This window comes from Eleginops maclovinus, chromosome 21 (genome assembly GCF_036324505.1).
Source record: "Eleginops maclovinus isolate JMC-PN-2008 ecotype Puerto Natales chromosome 21, JC_Emac_rtc_rv5, whole genome shotgun sequence".
Lineage (NCBI taxonomy): Eukaryota > Metazoa > Chordata > Actinopteri > Perciformes > Eleginopidae > Eleginops > Eleginops maclovinus.
Genome location: NC_086369.1, coordinates 8,302,686 through 8,318,420, shown reverse-complemented (window position 1 = coordinate 8,318,420; position 15,735 = coordinate 8,302,686). Strand labels below are relative to the sequence as shown.

The 15,735-nt window shown below is 38.3% G+C and overlaps 1 protein-coding gene across 2 annotated transcripts in view; it reads left to right on the top strand.

Annotated features, from left to right (window-relative positions):
• The window catches only part of LOC134858059 (E3 ubiquitin-protein ligase HECW1), a 113,079-nt gene that overhangs the window by 77,760 nt on the left and 19,584 nt on the right, over positions 1–15,735 (top strand). Inside the window, exons 13-24 of one of the 2 annotated variants that reach the window (XM_063873924.1) lie at positions 3,774–3,927; positions 4,162–4,265; positions 5,197–5,303; positions 6,363–6,548; positions 6,987–7,121; positions 7,435–7,546; positions 8,236–8,332; positions 8,571–8,600; positions 9,284–9,367; positions 9,464–9,570; positions 14,862–14,976; positions 15,535–15,648. In XM_063873924.1, the coding sequence (XP_063729994.1) occupies positions 3,774–3,927; positions 4,162–4,265; positions 5,197–5,303; positions 6,363–6,548; positions 6,987–7,121; positions 7,435–7,546; positions 8,236–8,332; positions 8,571–8,600; positions 9,284–9,367; positions 9,464–9,570; positions 14,862–14,976; positions 15,535–15,648 (1,345 nt within the window). The remainder of the gene's footprint in view (positions 1–3,773; positions 3,928–4,161; positions 4,266–5,196; positions 5,304–6,362; positions 6,549–6,986; positions 7,122–7,434; positions 7,547–8,235; positions 8,333–8,570; positions 8,601–9,283; positions 9,368–9,463; positions 9,571–14,861; positions 14,977–15,534; positions 15,649–15,735) is intronic. The other variant, XM_063873926.1, reaches the window with a different exon arrangement.

The window sequence follows — 15,735 nt, the reverse complement described above, 5'->3', positions numbered from 1 at the left end:
CCCCAAAACCAGCTTCTGCCGTCCGGGTCTGGTCCGTCGAGACCCTCTGCTTTCACTGCCACCCTTCTGGCAGCGCGCCTGACCACGTTGGTGTTTCCCGTAGGTGGTGGGCCTGCGGGACGGAGAAGCGGAGGTGTTGCCCACGTTGCTTTTTCGGTTTGTGCCCAGCCGGGCTCCGTGGCAAGCCCGGCCACCAGGCGCTCGCCGACGAGTCCTCCTTCTGGGGAGGGAGACCCTAGCAGGAACACAAGGTTCCAGACAACACAGCCCCCAGGTTCATCAGGGCACACAAACCTCTCCACCACGATAAGGTGCTGGTTCTCGGAAAGGTGAAGGTGATCCACATACAAATAAAAAAAACATTTTGTGTGTGAATCTCTCTGCATTTGCGCCATCAAAGAGCCGTCAATCGGCCGCTAAGCCAGAATCCGAATCCAAACACCACTCTGGTATTTGACAGTATTTGACTGATGTACATTGTAAAACAAACATTCCTTTACATTTTAATTTTCATTAAAGTATTTTGTTAGGCCTAATAAAATAAAAACTTTTTTTTTTAAACGGTTCTTGTTGCAGAGTTTGTGAATGAACATGAACCCAAGCTGTTGTCTGGCAACACAATTAGTTGATAGTTAATAATGCTTATTACTGTATATTGTTTTGATATTTGTAACACCAAACCGATGGGGGAAAAAAAGTTCATGACCTAGTGGTCTTGTTAATAGACAAAATAATATCAAACATAATATTAATATTCACTTTATTAATAAATAATAAGCAAACGTCAGTTTTTGGCACGCAGGGTGTGAGACTGTGTTGCATGGACAGGAACTGCTGATAGCTTATTCAGCATACTGTTATTGTTGCCTGTTTGCCTGAATGAAGGAATAAATATAGGCTAAAAAGGACCCAAGTTGTAGCTCACAGCTGAACTCATTGACACTATATCAACATTATACATTGTGTACAAAATGTAACCTAACCCTTTGACAAAGGATGTGGAGGTTAATGTTTTATACTCAGAATTAACATTTTTATAGGATTTTTTATATTTAGAACAGCTTTTTGTTGTTGAAATCAGTTTGTCTTGTTCCGTAAGTCAAATGATTAAAGGTAGTTACATTTGAAATATAGGATTGGATTTTTGTCATCATTTCATTATCATCTTTTACCTACCTAGTAAAATGTAAACAACAACAGTAAAGGAAAATGTGTCAAAATAATAAGTAATATAAAAACTACACAGCTGAGGTTAAAAATATATCAGCATGATGATTTTATGACCTCTTCTAATGTGTGATTTAGTGGTGTAGCGTATATGGCTCGTGTAGTTTAATAATTATCTCAAATTATTTACGTAATGTGACCAGCACGTTAGCTATCAACTCGAAATATACCTTTAATAAAATACGTTAATATAACGATTTAATATGGGCACCACTCTCTGATAAGAGGAAAAAATATAGCTTTATTACTTTATATCAGTCTCGTATTCTGAAAGTCGGAGTTAACTTCGGTGAACAGCGGCTGATTTACCTCACACACACAAAATCTTAAACAACACTAAAGAAAACATAGGTGTCATAGAATAATATAAATGGCAAATGTAGGAAAGGAAGGTTACACAAGATAAATGGACAGTGAATCAGATGGTTTGGACAAATACGGAAAGTATAGTTGAAACTCTTAACAGCTGAAAGATGCAGGAAACTATTTGGGGAGTTTGTACCCTAATCTAACCTGAACTTAATAGCTAAAAATGAGCAAAACCCAAGTGTAAGGAATCGTTGTTGCCTTACTGATGGAGGAACTTGTGTGGTTGCTGTGCTGGAGATGGATGAAGACAGCGGGCGGATGGGGGCCTGGAGAAAGTGGCTGGGTTTAGACCGGTTTGGACCTGGACTTCCTCCCTTGTGGCGGCACAGTTTGGGGTCGGTTCTGTCGTGTGGCGGTGGACCTTGCGTCTCGTGACTACAGTGCAGCAATTCTCAATTGCGGGTCGGCACTTATGGAAACTAGCGAGGCTTCGGCGTTGTTGTCTTTGGACTCCAAGTACATGGCATAGAACAGCTGGGTTCATTCAAAGTCTTTAAGCACATCTTCTGTAGTCAACTTTAGTTGCAAAGATTAGAGTCCGTTGAAGTAAAGTACTTTAAGACTTAAGAATGTAACTTAAACTGAGAACTTAAGAAGAATAATGGAGGTGAGACAAAGGAGTCTCCCTGGGGGTCCTTGAGGGGCATCACAGGGTCTGCGACCCGAGGTGATGAGAGGAGGAGATAAGAGAAATAAGATTAAAAGAATAAGAGCAAAAGCAGAGCGTTTGAAAGTTTGAATCTGCTTTTGTAGCTTGAGAAAGGGTTGATGGCTTTACGTCATACTCCTCCCAAGTAATCAAACTGATCGAAGTAAGTTGATGAAAATGAAAATTACCTTAGTTACAAAGTAACTTGATTTTAACCAAATAACACAATTAAATCACCAATCCTCGTCAACATGAAGCAACATGAAATCATACAATTCTCATAATTCATGCATAGGTGTATAGCTGCCAAACAAGGTTTTATAAAATAAAAGATTAAAAGTTGTGGTGGAAAAATGGAACTTATCACATGATGATTGTTGCTCCTTGTGATACAAAGGGTCTTGTGTATGACATTGTGGACGTTAACCACATGTCAGCATCCAGCTTTGCATTCTTTTATTTGAAATCGCCCCCCACCAACAGACATCTGGAGGAGGGGTCAAAGGGCAAAGTTCCTCTGTCATTTCACGATGGCTGTGATACAACTCTCCGAAGGACGGGTCAAATGACCATCGGTCACTGAACAATCGAGTTTTTGTTTACCAAATGGCAAAGCTCCTCTGTCACTTTACAATGTCTGTGATAAAACTGGAGATCATTGTCTATGAAGCCTCAGGCCTCGTTCACGCTACAGTGGCTATGTGAAAATTGAAGTAGACCATTCTAAAGTCATGATGCATTTTGATTATTGATGTCAAAGTTAATTGTATCAATTCAATAATGGCTTGCCAATATCTCAAAGTACATTACTTGTGATGTTGGTATCTGCTGAATGCTTAAATGCCAACTCTTTCGTTATGTATTCTGAGACATATTCTCTCACTCTTTTTTTGACACATTTTGTTGTCTTTATGGAGATGTGTCATTCTCATATTGAACTTGCTTCTCAGTTTGTAGTTTTAACCCATAGTGCACGCTGTGTCTTTAAAATTGTGATTTTGTTTTATCAACTAGAGGAATAAGCGTATATTGCATACATAAAGTATATATCTTGGTTTTATGACTTGCAATGTCAAAGAAATGGAAAAATGGGAAAAACTTTAAGTAAAGACTTAGTCCTTGTGCGGATGGTTGGCAAAGGAATACATTTGTAAAATGTATTTGAATACTGACATTTACAGTGAGGGATATGAAAAGTAAGGATTTATATGCTGTTTTTTGAAGTTCATAAAGCTATTAAGCTTTCAGGTGTCACCAACAATAATTAAGCTAATAACCAGAAAATATGAATAACCACAGAATAACAACAATAACAATATTAAAATATAATAATCAAGACAACTCTAAAATGTCAAGCCTGAGCCATCTCCCCTGATTTGATGAAATATGAAAGTCTTAAGCCTGTTTCTAATTGGGCAGAGGGTATCCACCTCTAGAAACCACTTGTGATTAATGAACAATCCTAATGTGGAACAGTGACTTAGCCAATAACTTTATTTGATTCTCCCCCACCTCTCTTTGCCCATAGACTGGGAAGCTCGTATTGACAGCCACGGCAGAGTTTTTTATGTTGACCATGTCAACCGTACCACAACCTGGCAGAGACCAAGCCAAAGCAGCAAGTGTAACCACGGCATCCCCCGCTCAGGATCCACACAGCAGATGGAACAACTCAACAGGAGGTCAGACTGGGAATAAAGAGAGAGAACTCCAACTGTAGGGATTACAGTAGACATTATATACCGTACTACCAAAACGTATAAAATATGCTGGGAGTGTTGTCGTAAAAAATATGCAATAACCTGTAATGTTGCTTGTGAAAGATGCAGATACCTGTTGTTATAAACAGCAATACTTCACAAGCCAAAGAAATAATACTCATACTCCTGTGAGAACATGACTTGTTGTTTTTGCAGGTACCAAAACATCCAAAGAACCATGGCCACAGAAGAGGATGGTGAAAGTCCAAGGTTAGAGCGCAGCAGCAGTGCAGAGACTGATTCTGAGACTGCTCAGACAGGTACAGTTCTGACCCTCCTCACAGTTTGAAATAAATAAATTCAAAGGTTTTAATGTCATATGCACATAAACTACAGTGTAGAAATGGCAATGAAAAAACCTGAACTCCTCAAACAACGTAAATAGACATAAAACAAATTCAAAAATAAAATTAATAAAAAGTAGTGCAAGAAAAAATCTATATGCACGTACATAGAATATTATATACTGTATACAAGAACAGAATGTCAAATTAAGTATTGTACAGTAGGATTAAATTAAAGGTCATCCATGGATGGCAGCTTGGTCCTAGTGATGTGCTGTGCAGTTTTCACAACCCTCTGTAGAGACACAGCAAAAGATAAATGTGGTCTCATTTTCCGAACAGAGGGCAAGGATGAGCTTTACATCCATGTCAGAAAGGGGAATAAACATGGTCCAGTATGATTCCACTGCACTTCATGGCCTCTGGCCATGAAATCTCTGAGGTGTTGAAAATACCATACAGCTGATTCATCGCTGTGTTGTTGTTAGCGCGCAGTGGAAAATACACTGTTGTCACCACAACCGCTGTAAATTCCCTTGGCATATGAAAAGGCTGGCATACAATCATGAGATGCTCTAAATGAGGAGAAGAGCCCTTATATCCGCGCACCAGTTATTGTTCAACATAAATCACACACCTCCTCCCTTACTTTTCCCTGAGTTTACAGTTTGGTCCTGGTGGAAAATAGAAAATCTGACGGGGACGATGGCGAAGTCCGGGATAGAGGAGTTAAGCCAAGTCTCTGTGAAAACAACTGGCTTTTTTTGTTTCAATGTCATTAACAAAGGTTTATCATCTGATACAAGTATTTTTAAATGAAAAAAAATCATATTTATTAATAGTTTGAAAAAAAAAACATACTTTAGTGCCTAAAACAGAGAAAGTAATTCACCGTGTTTGTCTGCAGGTCCCGCTTCCCCTGTCAATCACCAGAAGATCAGCCATCTCCTCCAATCACCTGCTGTCAAGTTCATCACACACCCAGAATTCTTCACTGTGTTGCACAGTAACTATGTGAGTCCTTCACACACACAAAACATTGGCTATATAGATATATCAGATGTAGTTGCTATATTTAGAATGACACAAAATACAGTATATCTCCCTAAACTTCAGTTATTTATTATATTCAACATTTAATGATACAATTGTAAACTATATTTGCTGTCCTGGATGCTATTTGTCTTTATTTTCTTGTTTTTAAGTGACTAATGAAGACATTAACCATTATTTTGATTGAGTGAAAATAGTTACTTAATTGGTTCAGTATATAACGAGGGAGCACTCAATATTGATTAAAAAGGTCTGTATTTTTATTATAAGTGTCTGTAACATACAGGTAAATTAAATCTTTTTTATTACCTTTCGCTTGAATCATTATGTCAAGACACAAAACATAGGAAACTGGAATGTGTAATTTCTTGCTATTTAGCGGTCAACTTTGAAATCTTAAATGTCAAAACAAAATAGCATTTTGGTTGTGCGTTCCTTAAATTGCATCAATAGGAATGGTAATAGTGGAAACATAAAACAGGTTTTCCTCTAGAGAAAATACCTCTTTAACATGATCTTTTTATATAAGTATACAATGTACAAGTGAGTGTCTCCGTCATTTCATTTTAATTAATTTATCCTTAAAACAGTTCCACTCCTTGACAAGGAAGTATGAAATAAGGTGAGAATGAAGTAAAGGAAGGAGGAATGTAAAAAAGAAAAGAAGAAGGAATGAAAAAAGAAGGAAGTAAAAAGGACCTTCATTGTCTCTATCCTCCTTTTGTTACCTTGACTCTCTTTCATATTTCCTTCTGCCTTCCTTTATTTCCTTTTCCAGACAACTGCTTCACCTGGTGGATAGATAGAGTCTATCATTCCAATTGGTTTACAAATATTGCGCGATACTGGCGGTACTAGTTCTCTATGTCGTCTTGCATGCGTCAAGTCGGAATGTTATTGATAGGTGGCTGGAGCTTTACTCATGAATACATAGCCAAAACTACCCCAACACTTTTTTCCTTCTATATGTGATTTATTTGTGTAAATATCAAAGTAGACGTGTTGATGTTCTCTTGACAGGCAGCCTACCGGGTTTTCACCAGCAGCAGTTGTGTGAAACACATGATTCTGAAGGTGCGCCGCGATGCCAGAAACTTTGAGCGCTACCAGCATAACCGGGACCTTGTGGTTTTCCTTAACAAGTTCGCAGACACTCAGCTTGACCTACCAAGAGGCTGGGAGATTAAGACTGACCCCCAGGGCAAGGTAAGTTACGAATGTTAAATGACGGTGGGCGTAGAATTGTGAGTTGAGTTAAATGAAGAATTTTACACTACTAGCAGACAGAGATGCCAATGCAGTGCCAAAAGCAGTATAATACTACATATGTAAATGATCAAGCCATAATGATGATGATCATGTTCATAGAATATTACTATTGTATTTAGTCTTATCTCAGGTTGAGAGTAGATATGTGGTTTAAAGGCCTGTCAATATTTTTGCATAAAATGTATTTGCTCATGAATCTTTGGAGAGGAAAGAGAAAGAAAAACAAATACAACAAAACTTATTTTAAAAATTCTAATTGTTTTTTTATATACAATTTGATTCATAATGTATTCATTCCATGGAAGATAATTTCAAATGTATGTTTGAGAACACATATTGTATATCTTCCTCTTTTTTTTTTTCTCTGTCTCTTAGTCTTTTTTTGTGGACCACAACAGTCGTGCCACGACGTTCATTGACCCGCGCATCCCTCTGCAGAATGGCCGGTTGCCCGGCCATCTTGCTCACAGACAACATCTGCAGAGATTGCGCAGCTATAGCGCTGGGGAGGTAAACACATTTACCTGTGCTATCAATTCAAAGGTATTCATTGTAGCAATTTAATCCATAAATATTTCCCTTCCGAAAATATACTGTAGCATGACTGGTGTTTTTCCTTGTGTCTTATACTTTTTTGGACAAAAAAGAAGATATATGGCACAAAGGAATGAAAGATATCAAGCTTAAGATACAAACAATACTTTTTAGTAAGGTCCATATTTTTAGATTGGATGCTCAAGGGATTTTCTACAGAAAAATACACAAGCTGAAGGATGTGAAAAAATGTTTTTGTAAAGTTTGTGCTGTTGGTGTTTGTTGACAGGCCTCTGATGTGTCCAGGAGTCGTGGGGCTTCCCTAATGGCCAGGCCTGGAAACAGCCTGGTAGCCGCCATACGAAACCAGCACAACAACTCACAACAAATGACTGCGCCTTGTAAGCACTGCCATAGCCTAATATCATTAATTTAAAGCCACAATCAACCTGATGCAATTCATTGTTTTAATTAGGGATATACAAATTTACATTTTGAATTAAATACTTATGTATTGGCATGGACTTTGGAATCAGCCCATACAGAGTACAATCTGGAATGTTTTTAATTAAATTATTTGTATTTATTTTCTTTTACAAGCAGTGACAATATTGGCCATCTGGCGGCTTGTGTTTTTTGGCCCAACATATGTTGGACTGTCTCTGTTACTTCAGCAGGTTTCAGTATAACAGTAAGGGAGATGTTTTGTACGCCAGGGAGTAGTGGCGTAGTCTGTAGGGACTTGGTCTTTGAACCGCTTGCCGGTTCGCGTCCCTGGTCGGACTCGAGAGCTGCCAGTTCACCTCCTCACTGCCAAGGTGCCCTTCATCAAGGCACCGAACCCCCCTACCACCGCTCCCCGGGCGCTGTACAATAGCTGCTCACTGCTCCTAGTACTAGGATGGAGAGGTTACATCTCGTGTGTGTGCTATATTGTGTACTGAACATATATGGCAATAATAACATTTAACTGTTAAATGTTTAAATGTAACACCATACATTGATATCTGATATCCATAATTTTTAACTTTTAATACTTTTCTGTGTTAATGGCTGACTGCTTGTTCTCTATTTGTCTTTCTCTCACTAGCTTACAATGACAAAATTGTGGCATTCCTTCGACAGCCAAACATATTTGATATGTTGCAAGAGCGGCAGCCAAGCCTAAGTAGAAATCATGCTCTGAGGTATGCTTCTTTCTAAAAGTGTTACATCAGAAATAATGAGGTACTACTGCTAGTTCTATTTAGATGTTTTATCATCACTGTGTAGCACAAACCCTTGCTACATACACCACGTATGTAGCAAGGATTTGTGCTACACAATGCATGTTTTATGCTAAAATATATTTCATATGAAGCTAAATTTAAAATGTAGCTTAGTTCAAATTATTTGTTTGCAAAGCTTTTGTTTGTTGATTTTCAGTGGTTGGAAGTTGTATGAACATCATTGCTGGTAATACTTTTCTACCATCTTAACCCTATCTTTTTATAACCAAACTAACCAATGCTCTTTAACCTAACCAATTGTTTCAGTTTTGGTTGGTGTGGTGTGTTCAGTTTGATTGGTCTTCTGTAAAAGCTGTCAAACAATCATTATTGACATATGAGGCTTTCTTTCAGGCTTGACTATAAATGTTCATATCCAATAATTTATTTATTCTTTGTTATTTCATCATTGTCACTGTTTTTCACGTTAAAGAGTATGCATTTATATTGTGTCTGTCCCTGGAGACTTAACTATTTGTTTCAAAATTCCCTTTGGCCACTCAGCAGCTTAACTGAAGCAATGGCCTTGCATACAGTTTTGTTCTTATTGAGTGATTTGCATGGTTTTCTATCTCAAGAACCTAAATAGTTAGTATTCAGTTGTTCATTGTGGTCATTCATTAACTGTATTTATTGTAGCTAGCCTTCAAATTAGCAACATATTGTTGGAAATTAATTGTGCCTGCTTAGTTCATGTTGCATTTCTATCATGGAAGAATAATTGTTTATTGTTTGTGTAACTGGAATGTTCGAAGCCACAACACAGTTTTTTTTCCTAATCTACATTTTATCAAGCTGTAATAATTATTAAGGAACCTGCCCTGATGTAAATACTATAAATAATAAGTTATTGTCTTGTTGACTGTTCAGGGAGAAAATTCACTACCTTCGGACAGAAGGTACTCAGGGGGTGGAGAAATTGTCATGTGATGCAGACCTAGTCATCCTGTTAAGGTAAAAACACACACTGAAACTACTACCTTTGTATATTCAGTTAGGTACTCACAAATGACTGGATTCTGAATGCTGTTTTGTGTGCTTTTCTTGTAGTTTATTTGAAGAGGAGATCATGTCTTATGTTCAGCCTCATCCCATCCACCACGGCTTCAGCATTTCTCCTCGCTGTTCACCTGGCTCCTCACCACAAAACTCTCCTGGTAAGTCTTCAAAGCATGCCAGCTACGGATGTTTGGAGATCTTAATTTTTCTGCCTGCAAGCATAAAATAAAACATACTTGGACTTGTTAACAATGTTATTATTGCAAAAATGTGACAAGTGTCAAGCACAAGGTTATTAAATTATATCCTTTAAATATTGTCCCTTTTGTCAATAGGTCATCAAATCATCAAATAAAAAACATGAATTGATGATTACATATTGTTTTCATATATCACATAACGTAGTAACATAACAGTTTTGTTACAGGTTTGTGTATACATGTGAATGGAAACTTGATAGTATGATCATGCTTTGAAATATATAAAATGCCTTATTTAGGAAAAATCCAAATTGTTCAATCCATATCTTACATTCTTAAGTGTATTTCTTTTATCAAATCCCGACAAAGAAAAAAATATATATATTTCAATCTTTATCAACAGAGGGCAGCAGAGGCGTTGCAATTCTTGGTCATTAATCAGTCCTATTCTCTGTGACCAATGTTATATCAGACCCAAATGGTCTTTTTATTATCGCAACCAGCAAAATATGTGGCAACAATCTGACGTTGGCGAACATGTATGGCCCGAATTGGGACAACAAGGACTTTTTCAGAAATGTTCTTTTCTCCATTCCTGACATAAATTCCTGCCAGCTCATTCTGGGAGGTGATTTTAACTGCTGTAATAATCCTTCACTTGACGTTCATCTAACAAGCCCTCTGCCCCATCTAAAATCTTCCAATCTTCCTGTTCATGGAGCAATACGCAGTCTCAGATGTGTGGCGCTTTTTGAATCCTAGTGCTAAGCAGTTCTCCTTCTTTTCTCCTGTTCATGTCACTTTCTCCCGAATTGATTTGTTTCTTGTTGATAATAAATTGCTCCCCTCTGTTAGCTCGTGTTCATACAGCCCTGTAGTTATATCAGACCACACAACTGTCTTCCTGGCAGGTCCTTGTCAAGTTCTCCCTGGCGCTTCAATTCACTACTACTTTCTGACCCGGATTTTATCAAGGCTATTAGGAATCGCATTGACCTTTTGATTTTCACTAATGTTAACCCAGCTGTATCTGCATCAACAGTTTGGGAAGCGTGCAAGGCCTATCTACGAGGGGAAATAATATCCTATTCCGCTTACCAAAGGTCAATACTGAGAAAAGTAGCTGCCTCTCCAGGGATTTATTGGATCTGCAGACAAGATGTGTAGACTCCCCCAGTGCAGATCTTCTCAAAGAATTACTGACAAAAAAGGCTGAATTTGACATTTTGGCCTCAGAAGAGGCAACCGAATCACTTTTTTTTTTAAACGCCATAATTACTATGAATTCGAAGATAAACCGAGCAAAATACTCGCCCTCCAAATTCGACAATCCCCTTGCTCTCAGCACATCACTCAAATGAATACTGCTCATGGAATAACTATTAATCCTCAAACCATTAAAGACCAATTCAGGGACTTGTATAGTTCATTAGGGAGCCCTAATGAACTATACAAGTCCCTGAATTGGTCAGGGACTTTTGTAGTTCTGATGAGACACAATATGAAAACTTTTTTAGGTCCCTAAACATCCCCTCTCTAGATCCTGAAATATCGTCTGGGTTAGATGAACCCTTCACAGTTAATGGAATTAAAGCTGCTGTAATGTCGATGCAGAGTGGGAAATGTCCAGGCCCTGATGGCTTCCCTGCTGAATTTTTAAAATGTTTGCTGATAAATTAACCCCTCTATTGCTAAGCATGTTTAATGAATCGTTTCAATCTGGCACACTTCCCCCTACATTACATCAGGCTACTATTTCTCTTTTGCTAAAAAAGGACAAAGATCCTCTTCTTTGTGGTAATTTCCACCCTATATCTTTGCTTTGTGCTGACGTCAAGCTATTAGCTAAGGTGCTAGCAAAACGTTGAGAATCTGTTCTGGCTACTATTATCTCCACAGATCAAACAGGGTTTGTTAAAGATAGACACTCTTTTCACAATGTCAGATGGTTATTTGACATTATATTCCCCCTCTTCTTCTTCCTGGAAATTATTATTTCAATGAACGCTGAGAAAGCTTTTGACCGAATGGCCATATTTATTTTATATATTGAGAAGATTTGGATTTGGCGACACATTTATTTCATGGATTAGGCTTCTATATACATCCCCCCTAGCTTGTGTCCACACAAATAATGATTATTGTGATTATTTTCCCCTCAAAAGTGGAACTCGGCAGGGTTGTCCACTTTCTCCTCTTTTGTTTGCCATTGCCATTGAACCACTGGCGGTGGCCCTCAGGTCCATTCAGGTGCAAGGCATCTCAAGGGGGGGAGTTGAGCATAAACTTTCCTTGTATGCTGACGACCTTCTGCTATTCATCTCGGACCAAGACAAATCTATTCCTCCAGTATCGGATGTGCTGAGGGAGTATGGGCAGATTTCTGGTTATAAGTTACATTTTAACAAAAGTTAACTGCTTCCCATTAACGCTGCAGCTATAGCCTACCCCCTTTCAAAGTTACCGTTTAAGGCATATCTGGCAAGTTTTAAATATCTGGGCGATTGTGTGACCAAGAGCTTCTCAGATTTGTTTTAGTGTAATATCTCCACTCTGTTGGTTCGACTGACTCTAGACCTCCAACGTTGGTCTCTCCTACCGCTATCTCTGGCTGGCAAAATAAATTGCATTAAAATGAATGTGCTCCCCAAATTTCTATATCGTTTTCATTGTATACCAGTTTTCATTCCGAAATATTTTTTCCATTCACTTGATCGCTTGATTTCTCAGTTTATATGGAACAATAAAACACCCCGAATTCTTCAAAAAACCAAGGAAATGGGTGGCTTAGCATTGGCTCATTTTTTATTTTACTATTGGGCCACGAACATTCAAACTTTATTGTCCTGGCATTGTATTAGCAATCAACCTCCACCGTGGCTGCAGATTGAGGATGCCTCATGTGGCTCTTCCTTTCTGACGTCCCTCTCGTGCCTGCCCCTGGCGTTACCATCCTCAACATACTCCAACAATATTGTAGTTAAAAACTGTCTCAAGATCTTAACGGCACTTTGGGTTTCAAGGGAATACCTCTACTGTCTCCTGTGCATTCCAATCCGTTGTTCACTCCCTCTCTCACTGATGCTGCATTTTCAACATGGGAGATCAATGGGATTGTGTCTGTAAAACAACTTTGCATTGATGAAACCTTTGCATCTTTGATTAGCTGACGCATAAATTCAATCTACCTTAGTCCCACTTCTTCAGATATTTACAAGTCCGAGATTTTATTAGTAATTGTTTTCCTAGCTTCCCTACCCTCCTTCTGCCCGGGTTGACACTATTTTAAGTATTAATCCTAACCTCAAGGGTACCATTTCAAAACTATACAACACTCTTTTCACATGCCATCCTCTGCCCTCTGATAGCTTTCGCACTAATTGGGCAGAGGACCTCAATATAGAGATAGGGACTGAGGTTTGGCAGTCCACTTGTGCCCGCCACAGGGTTTTACAATGTAAAGTGGTCCACAGAGTGCACTGGTCCAAAAGTAAACTAGCTCTCATCTATCCTGGCACTGATCCTAACTGTGATAAGTGTCACGTAGGACCAGCTAATCTCGCCCACATGTTTTGGACTTGCCCCACCCTTTCTCAGTTTTGGAAGTCTGTCTTTGACTCCCTCTCAGCTATCACATCTGTTACCATCCACCCCTCACCCTTAATTGGCCTGTTTGGTGTGTTACCCATTGATCATTTACTGCCATCCTATTTTGCTGAACTTGTAGCTTTTCTCACATTGCTGGCTAGGCGCATAATTCTGATGCATTGGAAGTGTCCTCGTCCCCCCTCTCATACACATTTGATAAAGGATGCCCTATATTTTGTGAAATTGGAAAAAATTAAACACTGTATTAAGGGCTCAGACTTAAAGTTCACACATTCATACCATTCATAGAACATTTTACTTCCCTCTAGTTGGACTCTGTCCCTATTGGCTGAGTCGCGGTATTTAATCTGACCGCAATGATTGGCCCCCGGACTGAGCTTTGGACATGCCTGGTATAGGGCTTGACCTCTTGTGCTTGCTATTAAAATGTATTGGATTTGGACGGATCATAACAATTGAATGATTTGTATACATTTGTAATTATTCAAATGGAATAGCATTAGTGTTAAAAAAGCATTACATTTCAGTCTCCCATAAATAATATTTAATACATTAATTCACAATAATTTACAAACAGCTGCAGTAGTCAGTAATGTAAGTTATGAAATGTTTCTATATGACTGGAGACAAAACACACTGTAACAAACTTAAAGTAGGATTATTGCTGCACTGCTGGCTATTTAATCCTTTTGTTGTGGCTTTTCAGTTTGCACCATCTGACCAGTAGCAAACACTGTCAATACATCAGCTACCAGACAGCTCAAAGTAGAAAAGTAAATATTTATGCAGTTTGGTTGCTAAATGATACAAATGTGTAGCTCAATATCAAAGAACACAGTGGGGGCATACAGTAGTTACCTACATGTGCAAGTCAATTGACTGCAATCTGATGCCCAATGTGAAACTAACTCCCTTAGACCTTAAGTAGGCTAGTGGGCTTGTTTATGTTGATAGAAAAACGATTCACAGCCGACACCATCTTCAGAGTCAAACAAATTTGCAGGATGTAAGGCTGCTTTGCTGCTCAATGAGACTGCTGTCTTGAACACGTGAATGTTGAGTTAACTGTTGCTGTCTGCTATGATTTAGATATTTCAAAAGTTCAAACTGTCTTTGTCCCCCGCTTCTTCTTCCCAGAGAGCGACTAGATGTCAATGCTGCAGAGTTTTTAATTCACATAATTCAATATTCTGTTAGTCATTAAATATTAAAATAACATAGGGTAGACACAGTCTTCTCAGTATAAACTCAGTATTTTCCCATCAACTGATTATTCTAATGTTAGGTTTCTGTGTGTGTGTGTGTGTGTGTGTGTGTGCGTGTGTGTGTGCGTGTGTGAGTGTGTGTGTGTGTGTGTGTGTGTGTGTGTGTGTGCGCGTGCGTGCGTGCGTGCAGATTCATGTAATGTATCATTTAAACTCTAAATTATACCACAACAAATATAAGCTTCTGTAAGGCTTTACATTTTTAAATCCGATCCTCAGTTACATTTTTACAAAAATATAGTTAATTTATTTTCTGATTTTGTACAGGAGCTGTGAACCTCTCCATCTTTCAATTTCAGTCTCAGAATGTCACATTGTTTAATAAAAAAAATCTTCCAGTGTTTTATATAAACTCCAGGTTTTGTGTTTTTATAGGCCTGCAGAGGGCAAGGGCTCCAGCTCCTTACCGCAGAGACTTTGAGGCCAAACTAAGAAACTTTTACAGGAAACTAGAGGCCAAGGGCTACGGGCAGGGACCAGGCAAAATCAAGTAAGACTCAAATTACACAATATGAATAAATGAAATGCACCATCAAAAAAAAGTGAAAGGTTCAAAGCCGTTATATTATATTCTGCCATAGGATTGTCACAGTTACAGTTCTGACTAAGCTCACACTAGATTATTATAATAGGGTCCCAAATATATGTATATTGATCTAAATCATCTTAACTATGATATTTATTATAATATATAACTACATATTTAAGGATAGCATACTATGTAAGTAATAGTTGTAGTACTATTAGATTATGTCCTTTTTCAATGGACACATGGCCATGGCTTCCATTGTTTCAGGATCATTGATAAATACATTTATATTTGGATATCTTTAGGAATTAAGTAATTCCCCACCAATAGAAGTACCAGAATTGTATTCTTACCCTTATATAAAACAGATTAAAACACAATTTAGACCTACAATTAGGGAAATCAAATGTACAGAAACTGAACAGTTAAGTAAATAAGAAGCAAAAGAATAACTCTAAATTCCGATGTTGCCGCATAGGGATAGTACCAGTTATCTATCAGCTGTCCTTCTTGTTGTAGGTTGCTGATCAGGAGAGAACACTTGCTGGAGGGAACCTTTAACCAGGTGATGGCATACTCCCGCAAAGAGCTGCAGAGAAATAAACTCTACGTTACTTTCCTTGGAGAAGAGGGGTGAGCAACACATACAACACACAAGTGACCAATGAAATAACACAGCTGAATGTGCTTCAGTATATTAATGAGACTGTTCTTTCGAGC